The following is a 13,046-nucleotide window of genomic DNA, read 5'->3' on the forward strand; positions in this document are numbered from 1 at the left end:
GCCATCAATCACTGATAACACTAAACTGATGAGCGGTAAAAGCTTTTAAAGTGTCGCCTATGGCCAATTTTGGGTATGGTAGTTTTCTGCGATGTCGAGGGTGCGCGCAATTTTAAAGGTTGACATGTTTGGTGTCTATTTACCCGACGTGACCCTGACTTTTATATTTTACCAAAAAACTGGGTAATAATAAATGTTTCCTAACATACTGTAAAAAAAACTTTTATTTTTCAAAATTTTCTTTAATTTTTCCTAATTATAGTAAAAAATAAAACCCCCAGTGGTGATTAAATACCTCCAAAATAAAGCTCTATCTGTCCCCAAAAAATGGTATAAAATTCATTTCAGTACAGCGTTGCATGACGGAATAAATGTCAGTCAAAGTACTGCAGCGCTGAATACTGAAAAATGGCCTGGCCAGGAAGGGGGTCTAAACACCTGGTCTTGAAGTGGTTAAGGACTTGTGAAAGCCAGGCCATAAATATTATCCACAAATTTAAGTTGAGCTGTGCAATCTCATCCCTTCTCATACTGAATATCTTTCAGAGATTAAAGTGTAACTCCAGGTAAAATATTTTTTTTTATAGAGTGAAGATGATAATTGTGAAGGAATGAACCATCACTAGGGCTGCTGGAGGAGCCTGAGGGCTAGCCTCCTTCCTACTGACTATGGACCTAGGAATATGGAGATCCCCCTCAGACCTCTTGGGGTTACATGGAACTAAGACTTGAGGGACTGTTCCTGGAACCCCGAGGATTGTTATGTTGTGTACCCCTTGAAACTAATAACCCAGATTTATGTGTGGAGTTTATATGCCGCATCTTTCCCATTGCCCATTAAAAGGTACAGGGTGTGAATCCAGCAACACAAAAAGGGTTAACTCTGCACTGAGATTCCCAATGAATGTGTTACAGTTTCTTTGTCCCCTTGTTCTATTGTGTTGATGATGGGATTAAGATAGCTGACTCTAGGAGTAGCTGACTCTGGGTCTAGATGAGTAGATTACCATATTATACACTCAGGACATAATCCCATCACATGTGTCTCCTCTCTCCCTATTCATTCATTAAGGCCCCGTTCACACCTTTACGTTTTGTCGCGCGTTCAACGCTCTATGAACGCTCAACAAAACGTACAAACATGAAAATCCCATTGTTTTCTATGGGTCTGGTTCACACCTTTCCGTATTTCCGCTCGTCTGAAACGCCCTACAAAACGGCCTACGCTCAAACAAGTACATCTACTTCTTTGGGCCGTTTTGTAGGGCGTTTTACATTGGGATACAGCTAAGTAGCCTTCGGAATCGCGCAACTTTTTTACCGGGAATCGCGGGGAAAAAAACGTGCGACGGTCGCGTGACAGACGCGCATATTCAATACGCCTAGGTGTGAACCCAGCCTAAGGCATCGGGGAGGGGATGGTCTGCTTCCATGCTGTTCATGTTTGATTGTGTTATGTTTTTGGACTTCCAGAAGTGTATAAATACTGAGCTGGTTTTCAATAAAGTCAGTTCTTGGTTTCTACTTCAATATTGGTGTTTATCTGATGATTGAGGAGTTTCAGCTTTCTGTCCTAATATATTGGATCTGTATATTTGTATATAATTCCAATAATTAGGCAGGTTTGGGCTGAGGACACTGGAATTCAGGTTCCAGCAGGGAGGAAACTGATTTCTGACGGAGGTACCCAGTCGGGTACCAGGCGGTCCGTCACAATTATAACCTCTGTCAGGTAATTATTGCTATCTCTGAGACATATTGTCACTGGGACAGGAAGTGAGGGGAAATCTCCCTAGTGGGAGAACAGAGAGCAGCAAAATCTGGAAGATGTTGTAACCTTTCCCCACTGGATCTGAAACTAAAAGAAAAAGTTTTGTCTGGAGATACACTTTATTTAAAGAACTAGAGCCAAAAATAAGAAAATAAAACTAATTTGTCTATTAAAAGATAAAGTAGCATAACCAGCTTTTGTTTAAATATTTCTCTTTATTCCAGAGACACCCCCCCCCCCTCCCTCCAAGTACTTTCTTTTAGCTGCTAGATATCCTTAGTCTGAAAGCCAGCATCATTCAACCCACTCCCTCTGAGCCCCGGTCATCCTGGACCCACCCCAGCCTGTGATTGGACAGTGAAAGGAGAGGCAGCACAGTGATGAGCTCTTCTCTCCGTCACTCTGCTTTCTCATCCTATCCTCCTATTACCATGCTTCTCGTCCTTGTTCCTTGTTGCGCCTTCTGAATGTTAGTCCACTAAGTCACTTTAGAAGAGATAACATGACCATAACATGACCGATATGCTGATACCTGGTCATGTGAACACTATAGGAGCCATCGTTTCTACTTTAAATACAAGCTTTCCCTTTAAGATTTGAGGTTAGTAACTTTTACAAGAAGTAACTAAAACAGAACAATTTAATTTATTCAAATAAATAAATAAAAAACAAAAACAAGAAGGAATCTGGGTGTTTGCTCTTTGGCTCCACCACATTTATCCTGAAATAAACTATGTGGCATGTAATGACTCGTCTTGGTAGTTGGCTATAAACATGAAACTATAAAGAGTTTTGTCAGGAAGTAAAAAAAATATGTTTTATGTAAATGTACTGAAGAGCCATTATCTATATTTACACATCTAACTAGGAGTTGTTTATTCATGAGCCCCTGACCTCAACTCATCCTTTGTGAGCTGGTGTCATAGAGCTACTTAAACAAGGTATCAGACAAAAGCAGTTACCATCTGAGGTTTCCCATTTCATTTGAAGGGAAGCTGGGAAGTTACATAGTTATATAGTTAGTCAGGTTGAAGAAAAGACATAAAGACATAAAAAAAAAAACCATCTAGTTCAACCTATAGAGAAAAAAAATAGAAAAACCACCATAAACAGAGCCCTATGCCCAACGTTATCCACAGCTGATCTAGAGAAAGCCAAAAAAGCAACTATAAAGCGTAGTTCGATTTGCTCCAACAGGGGGAAAAAAAATTCCTGATCCCATAAGGCAATCAGATATTCCCTGGATCAACAATGTCCATCATCCAAAATGACCAAGGTACTATTAGGTTAGTATCCTTCATGTACACATTGCTGTGTAACAGCGCAGAGCCAGATAAATTAGGAGAATATGGTTTTAAAGAGGAAGTGCACTTTTAAAACTCATTAACACCTTAGAGTGAATCTGAGCATACAAAGACATTTTAGACCATTGTGCACATCCAATATTCTGGCAACCGTTTGGGGAAAGCCCTTTTCTTCTGTAATATTCCTCTTTTATTAGTTTTTTCAAAACAGTACAGTACATACAAGAAAACAAGACATTCATTCACTTGCCTAATTTAGATCTTACAAATCATTGTATACACTTATTTCATAATAACCCCCATCCACCTAAAATAAAATAAAAAGAGGAGCATTCCCTGCACTTTACAATTTTTCTAAGCCTCCCCTTCTCCTTCCTTCCTTTACCGAGCAATTGGGATTACTAACATAAATGGTGCTAGGCCCGGTACTGACAACCAGGGGTCCCACGTCCTCTTAAATTTCTAAAATCAACCTCTATGTATAAAAAGCAGTCTCTCTTTTAGTAGAACCAAATTAACTTGTGTGCACCACTCCTCTACTTAAGGTGGTCGGGGAGACAGCCATTTAAAAGCAATCACCTTTTGTGCTGTAAGCAAAAGTCGTACAATGGAGTCCATAACCCTGGAACATGTTGATCTTCCTCCAAGTAGTATAAAAGACATACTTTAGGGTCCAGGGGCAATGTAACTCCAAATACTGGATTAATAAGAGAAACTATACCTTGCCAGTTTCTCAACAATTTGGGACATCTCCAAAGCATATGAATCAAATTAGCATCCTCCCTCCTACATCTTGGGGAAGGCCCTTTTCTGATCCAGCATGACTGTGCCCCTGCGTACAAAGCCAGCTCCATAAAGACATGGTTGGATGAGTTTGGTGAGGAAGAACTTGGGAACCCTGACCTCAACCCTACTGAACACTTTTGGGATGCACTGGAATGCCAATTGCGAGTCAGGTCTTCTCTTTCAACATCAGTACCTGACCTCACACATGCTCTTTTAGGTGAATGGGCACAAATTCCCACAGACAAATCCCAAAATCTTGTGGAAAGCCTTCCCAGAAGAGTGAAGGCAGTTGCAGCCACAAAAGGTGGTGGTGGTGGTGGTGGGGCAACTGATACTTAAGCCTAAGATTTTGAATTGTTATGGCCAGAAAGCTTATATAGGTGTGATGATCAGGTTTCCACAAGCATATAGGTTGAACTCAATGGACTTGCGTCTTTTTTCAACCTGACTAACTATGTAACTATTTGGCTATATAATGTATTTGCAAATGAATGTTGTATTAAAAAACATAATACATGTTTTTAAAATGAATAATCATTGTGGTTGGCTGTTTGCTCTGTATTTACTAGGGACGTGTGGTCAGGGGAGGCAGGTGAGGCATAGCCTCACCTAGTATTATGGAGGAAAAGGGTGTCAGCTTCAAGTCTGAAGCTGACAGCTTTTTCTCCATTCAGATCAGCTTGTTACAGGTTAAACTCCCCACTCCCCGCTGTGTAACCTGTCATGGACAGAGCTCTGCCTGTTAATTACAGGCAGCACTGCACCCGGCTTTTGACAGGTTGTTAGGTTACACAGCAGCGGGCTTCCCCACTGCTTGTGTAACCTAACCTAGTGAAGCAAGAACTGTCACAGCCTCTACTCTGTGTTAGAGGTGTGAGCTGCTTAGATGGTTTGGGCCAATGGCAAAGCGCCATTGGTCCAAACTGTCCAATAAAAAAAAACAGTGAGGATATCGATCTTGATGCCTCACCAGTGACAAACTAGTGAGGGACAGGGCTCCTCCCTGTCTCCTCACTTCCTCCTCCCCACACAGCTTTGTTACCAAGCTGGGGGTCGGGGCTTCAGTGGGACAGGGACAGAGCTTCAGTGGGACGAGGGCAGAGCTATGGTGGGCTGGGGGATGCCTCACCCAGCACAGAAGGCAATGCACGTCACTGGTATTTACTACATATTTAATTTTGTACTTACTCTTCCAAAAATTTGTTTGCCCCTAAACCGTCAATTAGGTTGTAGAATTGAGTATTCTCGTCCTCCTCTTGTGTTTCCTGATTACTTTCTTCCCATTTTGTTTGATACGTATTTTCAAATTCCAGTTGTGCATCAAGTTCTCCATGAGGTGTTTCATGAGCTGGAATTTCCTCTCCATGCAGAAATTGACCTGAAACGGTTCAAATTGTTTAATTTAATTACATATACTTCACCTTTTCTAAAATTACCTTTGGTGTTGATCATTTAACTCTTTGTGGGATACTCTGACTCTGATTGTGTAGGTAGGACTTAGCTTTGAAAAAAATATCAGTTTTAAAGTGAGCCTGTGTTTTTTCCATGCAAAGCAAAGCAACAGATTCACTTCAAGTATATCAAAAAGCCAAACCATTTGCTTTTAGTTTTGGATAGTGAAGGAAAGAGTTAAAACCCCTGTCAGGTGTTGTCTGTGTTTCATTGGGGAGATTTCCTTTTATTTCCTGTCCCATAGACACAAGGGGAAAATCTCCCCAAAGTGAGGGAAATCCTATCTTAGACAGTGGTCACCACAACAATATTGGAGGTCTTCATTGGCGGACTTCGCTTCTATTGCTGTTTTGGTGACTCAAAGTTTGGATTTTCCCTCACTTTCACTCCTGGTGACAGTGGTCACTAGGACAAATTAAGAGTCTGCCCAGTGAGGATCCAGGCAGTTAAATGACAGCCATATAGATCATTAAAATAATGTATATTTGAGCTGCTCAGCTATAAACACATCAAAAGTCAGTATACCTTAAAAATGAATAGACCAAAACTTACTAAATCCGGTAGTGAATTCTTCTAAGGTCAGAAAACCATTTCCGTCAGCATCCAGGGTGTCGAAAACTTTCTCCAGTTCTTCCTGACTAAGAGGTAACTCTCCATGTAGCCTCTAAAAAAGAATGTATAGAATATGATCCTTTACAAGTCTCAATACATGCAAGCATATATACAATATATACAATATATTGTGACGGAAGGCTAACAAAAACATCTGGGTCTAGTCAGGATGACAGATATGTGTGTCCCAGGTTCAGGCATTATACTGAAGGTTTTCCTGTAGGGGGAAGTGTTGAGAGGACTGGCGTCTTGGAGGTAACAAGCCCAGCTGAGGCAAGCTGGCTTATTAGGGCCTCCATAAGATCTCCCAGCCTCCTAATGGAGTAGCTCCACCCTGGAACCAGTCTTTGGGCCTCAGCAGACTGGGGAGCTGAACACCTGTGTGGTTAAAACCAGCCTTTGTGGCAAAAACATAAGCTCCAGCCTGTGTGGCAAGGTGTGAGATACAACCTGTATGGCAAACGTTTTTCAGGGAGCTAGGTGCTTTGGGCAGCACAAGGTTGCTCCTAGCTGATAGGTAAGGAAAACTGTGTAGTTAGTTGTCAAGTGGCAAGGATTTATTTTCATGTCTCTTTTGTTTTGAGCTAGTAAAATGTGTGAATAAACTGCACGTGTGCTTTTCACCAAAAATCAGTGGTTGTTGTGCCTGTTTTCTATGAGTAGTACTCATCCAGAAAGTCACTCACACCCGGTACCGAGCTACTATCGAGCTAATACCCTCACAATATATATAAAAATACACTGCTCAAGAGTTGCAGGTTGCACACTGTTCAAGAGATCTACCTGTTGTGTACTATTGAAGGGCTGTAACCATTGTGCACTGCTCAAGACCTGCAACTGTGGTGTATACTGCTCAAGACCTGTAACTGTTGTGTACACTGCTCAAGACCTGCAACTAATGTGTACACTGCTCAAGACCTGCAACTAATGTGTACACTGCTCAAGACCTGCAACTCTTAGTTCCCCTGCGAAAGAGATGCACATGTTGTGTACATTTGAAGAGCTGCAACTGTTGTGCACACTGTTTAAAGGAGAAATATGAGGTGAGTGCTTTTCACTCATCCTCATAGTTCTAGCCGACCTGTGACAATGAGAATGTCACAGGTCGGCTCAGTAGATCGGGAGGTGAGCGAACACATACCGGCGTTTGCTCACTTCTCGATCTTGTCACGGCACAGAGCGGTGACAGGGGAGGGACTGGATTCCCCCCTCCCCGATCCTCCAGCGCTGACTGGCGGAACAGATGGGGGAGGGGGCGGGTACAGCTGGCTCTGCCTCTAGACAGGCAGAGCCAGCTGTCACTCACGCAGCTGGGCGGATCCCGACATAAATGTCGGGATCTGCTTCAGCTGCGGTGTTTCAGTATATCGCGAGCTGTATACTGAGCTTAGGGTGACAGGAGGACGCTAGTTTGTGTCCTCCCGTTACCCTAAGGAGAACTATGGGGAAAAGCCCTGACCTCATAGTTCTCCTTTAAGACCTGCAACTATTGTGTATACTGCTCAAGACCTGCAACTATTGTGTAGACTGCTCAAGACCTACAACTGTTGTGTACACTGCTCAAGACCTGCAACTATTGTGTACACTGCTCAAGACCTGCAACTATTGTGTACATTGCTCAAGACCTGCAATTATTGTGTACACTGCTCAAGACCTTGAGTTGCACCTGTTGTGTACTGTTGAAAAGATGCAACTGTTGTAGAGCTCTTAAGACCTGCCCCTGTTGTGCACTTTTCAAGAGTCAAAGCTGGTAACAGTCCAAAGAGGTCTTTCAATCACACTGGGGGGAATATATCAAAACTGGAGCAGACAGAATCTGGAGCAGCTGTGCATGGCAACCAATCAGTTTCTCTCTTCAGTTTGTTCAGTTAAGATTTAAAAATGAGAGAGAAGCTCTGATTGGTTGCCGTGCACAGCTGCTCCAGATTTTGTCTGCTCCAATTTTGATAAATTCCCTTCACTTTATCTTTACCTTGTCTCCCGGTCATGTGTGTGTTCCAAATATTTCATATGTAATGTAAATCCAACCTAACTGTTGGACTTGCACAGTGCAGAAATTGATCATTTAATGCTAGAACTAACATTCGCACTTTGAGCTCATTAAGATGTCATTGCTACATCATGACATAATTTACGGTACCGGGTACATTTTTTGAACATTGATTCACTATTAAAATGGCTGCATCCTCTTTGTGTAGGCAATACATATAAGTGCTGACAGCAATGAGTCAACAATCACAAAAAATAAAAAGCTCAGTCAGTTAAAATTTCCTTTCCTTGGACAACCCCTGAAAACATTACATAGCAGCTAATAAAAATTACAATAAAAAATGTTAAATAACAAAATCTACATTTATGAAAAACTAGACTTTTTAAATCATTAAAAAAAATCTCCCATTAACATGGCCCAGTATCCTAAGATTACATTAAAACACTGCATATAATAACATACAATAGCCTCATGTGTCCATTGATTGTGAAACAAAAAGCAGTTTGTCATGTACCGCATAGGTTATCAGCGACAGTCATGAAGAGGTCTCTTCACTACAATATGATGTTCTTCCTCTGGAAATTCCAGTAAATCAATATTATGCTCTGTAGCTTCCTTTAATGAATAACAATAGTGCACATATACTTAATGTTCTTTTGTATTACAACTACTTCTTTTATATATTCTCTATGACAATATTTAACTGTAGATTAGTATTGTATTCTATATTCTTTCTCAGCCATTTTTTTCAAGACGCAAGTTATTTGAAGGATACAAGAGCAAGCAAAAAATTATTTCAAGACACTCAAAGTTTCCTGATGGGTCATCAGTTGGGCATTTTATCCTAATTTTATATTTAATCTTGTAATGTATGAAATTATTAATATTGCCATGCTGTATAGTACTAAAACATTTTGAGCTTAAGGAAGGAATACAGCTTAGAGCTGGTCAACAGGTTGAAAAATGGATATGAAGCAACAGTTCAACCTTGTAATAGTCAACATTGAGATAAGGACAAGAAAAACACCCCCAAAAAAACAAAAAAACTAAAATTAAATAGGCCATAATTTTGTTTACTAGTTTCTGTATTAAAACTCATGTTGACAATTTTGCTTTATTGCCCTATCAATGAAAAAAAATCATGCTAAAGCACATGGAAAATTATCCTCCAAAAAATGATATATTACAGCTTTTGGGCTGTAAAAATATTTTTTTGGGTCTTCCAAGTCTAGTTTGATACCATTTTTAATTTTAAATAAAAGTTTCTGCAAACTTATGCAACATAATGGCGCAATTTTCTATAATAAAAGAATGTTGGTTTTACCTGCATATCACATCGCGCAATGAAGCCTTTGTCCTCGATATCACAGATCTGAAAAAACTCATTTGCTTTCCCCAGCATAGTCTGTTGTCCCTGCTCCCATTTTAGGCTGTCTTTTTGGGTTTGTCTTCCCAATCGTCTGTGTTTCCCATGAAGTGTTGAAGAATTCTCAAGAGCAGCCATTACCAAGTGTACAGATTAGCGGATCCTCAAACTCTGGTCCACAACCTAGATGTTAAAGGTAGGGCAAAAAAAGAAAGTGCATTAGAGTCTCACAGTGATGCTTCTGATCATCTCTTAGCAACCGTCTCTTTAATTAGCCACAGAAGCCAGGGAAAAAAAGGAAAAGGGCTTTTTGAAAAACCCTGCCTCACTCTGCTCCTTTAATAAACTGTTCAGGAACATAAGGCAATCACATGAGTACGGGGCGCCGGGAGAAAGCAGAATAATTATCTGCTACAACATGAGAACATGCATACAGGTGGTACTTAAGACTATGCTCTTGAAGCATATTATGGGTTTATAAACTGCGTACAATCCATACAACCTTTTAAATCACAGAATAATTAATGTTAGAATCAGTCTTACTTGTGTACAGTTTAAAGTAGTATTAAACTCTCAAATGTTTTCAATAATGAATCCAGATCAAATAAATATACAATACCCAACAAAGTATTTTCTTTAAATTTGTGCCCAAGCACTTACAGTCATCATGTAGAGTTAGCTTCAACTCTGTCAGCTCGGCTTCCCTGAACTTTCTGTCCAGTACATGATCACAAGGGACAAAGCAGTCTCCAGCAGCTGTCCATGTACTAGCTTGGAAAAGGGAGGAGGATGGAATGGGTAGCAGGGAAGTGTGTTGCCTTGCAGTATCTGTGTGTTTGTTACTAGCACACACAAGGGTGGCTCCATAGGACCCTGCAAGGGAAAGGAGTCACCCTAAGGGCCCGTTCACACCAGATGCAGTGCGTTCCAGCCCGATTCAGGCCAGAACGCACTGCCTCGCATTGCAACCGGCTCCCTTTTTTGTGGGGCAGGAGGGGGTGTTGAGGGCCATTGTGAATGGCACATTATGCCTGCGGTCCGATCTGGTCCGGTGCGATCAAAATAGTGCTTGCAGCATTTTGATCGGACCGGACTGCAGGCATAATGTGCCTTGCGATCCTGTGAGGCCGATCGCATTGCGGCCAGAGGCGGCAATGAGGCATGGCTACAGTGCCATTCACTTTAGTGGCCCGCCACGCCCCCTCCTGCCCCACAAAAAAGTGAGCTGGCCGTAATGCAAAGCAATGTGTTCTGGCAAGAATTGGGCCGGAACGCACTGCATCTGGTATGAGCAGGCCCTAAAACCGTACATCAGGAATAGTGCTCAGGGGACCAGCTGATTCTGCAGGAAGCTAAAACCTTTAAACATCGAGGAGCAGCATCCATTGTAAGCGATTTCATCAGCTTTTGAAATAACATAAACAATGTTTGCCTTTAATATCACTTTAAAGCAGATGCAAACTTTCCAAAAACTAACCAGTGGCATTTGTACAGGTGCCTTTAAAGTGTATTAAAAGGTACCTTTTTTTTTTGCTTTTGGATAAAGCAATGCGGGGGTTAGAATCTCTATTAGTTTATTTTCTGCTTTAAGGATTTCCCCTAACTTTGAACAGATTCATTTTGCATTTTGGGGATTGGAAGTAAAGAGAAATCTTTCCAGTGGGACACAGCAATAAAAAAATAAAAAAAACTGGCATGAGTCTAACTAGACCCACTTCTATCCAAAAGCTTTGGCTAAAATGAAAGCACAGGCAGCCATATTGCCGCCTTCTGATTGATGGTAACTGTGGATTCTATGAGTTTTCTACTAAACAAAGCAGAAAGAGAAGACTTACAGGAAATGTTAAATCATAAGAAATATGTGCTTACAACAGTTCAACGGATTGCTCCGAGCAGCTGAGCGAAAGGCACATGAGTAGGTGGGCTGGAAGAATGAAAATGGTGGGGGGGTTGTGAAAATGAAAATCCTAGAAAGTGATCTCAGAAAGGGTTGTAGATAAATAGGATGATGGCAGACCATTGGAGGGGGTATAGACAGGGCAGGTGTGTTTGTGCTGGTTTAGGTGCTGGTTAATTGATCATTAGTCGTGCCAAAGACTACTTGAAGGAGAACTATGAGGTGAGTAAATGACACTTATCCCCATAATTAGAGCCATTGAAACTGTCACATGTCGGCTCTATTGATCGGGAAGTGAGCGACAAAAATACCGCCGCGTGGAGGGGCAGGGAACAGCTTGCTCTGCCTTAAGATAGGCAAAGGCAACTGTCACTCAGTATTGACGGAGCCCGTCCTGGCTGCAACCTCCCGTGACCCTAAAGAGAACTATGGGAAAAAACGGTTACCCCATAGTTCTCTTTTAATGTGCTGATGGGTGAAAGGTGCCTAATTGGTGACAAGTTGCTAAATGCAATGGTCACATAATATATTAGTTTCCAGGGAGCATAAGACGGCAGGACCCTCATAGTTACAGTGTGGTTTTCAATATTGCTCTTGTATTGTACCCACAAATCTGAGAAAAAAGTTGCTGGTGGTTGGCACGGGAGACCAACTGAGTGTGAATTTAGGGGTGCCGTCAAAGACCTGCTACATTTGTTTGATGTGTTTTTTTTTATATTGATGTTGTTTAATAAACTTTGTGATATTTAATGGCAATGTAAACCTGAATATGCAGGATATGAAGGACACCTATGCAGCACTCTGAATGTAGATTGAACATTTTAAAGCAGAAATGAATATTCCATTAAATGGTAAAATATCAAAAACAGCTTTTTCTTCAATATATTTATCTTCAATCTAGAGATTTCCCACTGAAGTAGTTTTTTCTGCCACCAGATGTCCTCAGCATGATAGCCAGCCCCATTTAACCCAGTCAGTTCGTCCTCTGAGCCCAGGCAGTGGCGTAACAACCGGGGGTGCGGGGGGGTCACTTGCCCCGGGCGCAGGACTGAGGGGGGAGCCCAGGTCATCTTGGACCCACCCCAGCCCGTGACTGGACACTGAAAGGAGAAGCAGCCCAGTAATAAGCTCATCTCTCTATCACTCTGCTTTTTCTTCCTATCAGCATATTTCATGTCAGCACATAAACTGATTGGCTACTTGTACTACTTCACATCTCACACTAAAGCCTTGCTGTTCAGGGACTGGAAGATGCTTACACCAGATCAAATTTAGGAACGCATACTGCTTGCATTTAAAGTAGTACTAAAGCCTCGCTGTTTTTCACATAATCTAGTTGCTGGTGACAAATGTGGCCTAATCCATTAAATATTCTTCTCCCGTAAAGGTATACATGCAGACACAGTTACCACTTTACAGCCACATCCTTGTCTCTCCTTCTTGCTGTTTGGAAGAACCTCCAGCCAGGGAGCGCCCTTCTGTCCTTAGTAATTGGGACTACATGTCCCATCATGCATTGCAATACCTCAACGCTGATGTGTGGACACTGTCAATGGGGAGGAGAAGGCAAAGGTGGATCTTTATACAATTTTTACATATCGGAATGCCTGTGTGTGGGGGCACAGGCAGCTTTATCACACTGGGATGTAGTCCACAGCCCGGGAGTGCGCAGTACAAGGTGGCTCCTTAGGACACAGTGAGAAAAATAAGCCACCCTCGGGGCTGACGTCAGCACCATTGATGCAGTTACATATTAAAATAAAGAAAAGGAAAAATTTGCAGGCAGGGAGAGGAGAGGAGGGACAGCAAGTAAGTCTGATAAGACTCAATGTAAATAGCTGAAAAAGAGGAGACCTTAATATCACTTT

At 41.7% G+C, this 13,046-nt stretch overlaps 1 protein-coding gene across 1 annotated transcript in view; it reads right to left on the minus strand.

Annotated features, from left to right (window-relative positions):
• CRACR2A (calcium release activated channel regulator 2A) overlaps positions 1 to 13,046 on the minus strand; it is a 96,953-nt gene that overhangs the window by 45,955 nt on the left and 37,952 nt on the right. Inside the window, exons 2-4 of the mRNA XM_018557921.1 lie at positions 9,240 to 9,464; positions 5,866 to 5,977; positions 5,050 to 5,239 (exon numbers count right to left, since the gene is read on the minus strand). Of these exons, the coding sequence (XP_018413423.1) occupies positions 5,050 to 5,239; positions 5,866 to 5,977; positions 9,240 to 9,419 (482 nt within the window). The 5' untranslated portion in view covers positions 9,420 to 9,464. The remainder of the gene's footprint in view (positions 1 to 5,049; positions 5,240 to 5,865; positions 5,978 to 9,239; positions 9,465 to 13,046) is intronic.

This window comes from Nanorana parkeri, unplaced genomic scaffold (genome assembly GCF_000935625.1).
Source record: "Nanorana parkeri isolate BGI_ZX_2015 unplaced genomic scaffold, ASM93562v1 scaffold14, whole genome shotgun sequence".
NCBI classification, from domain to species: Eukaryota; Metazoa; Chordata; class Amphibia; order Anura; family Dicroglossidae; genus Nanorana; species Nanorana parkeri.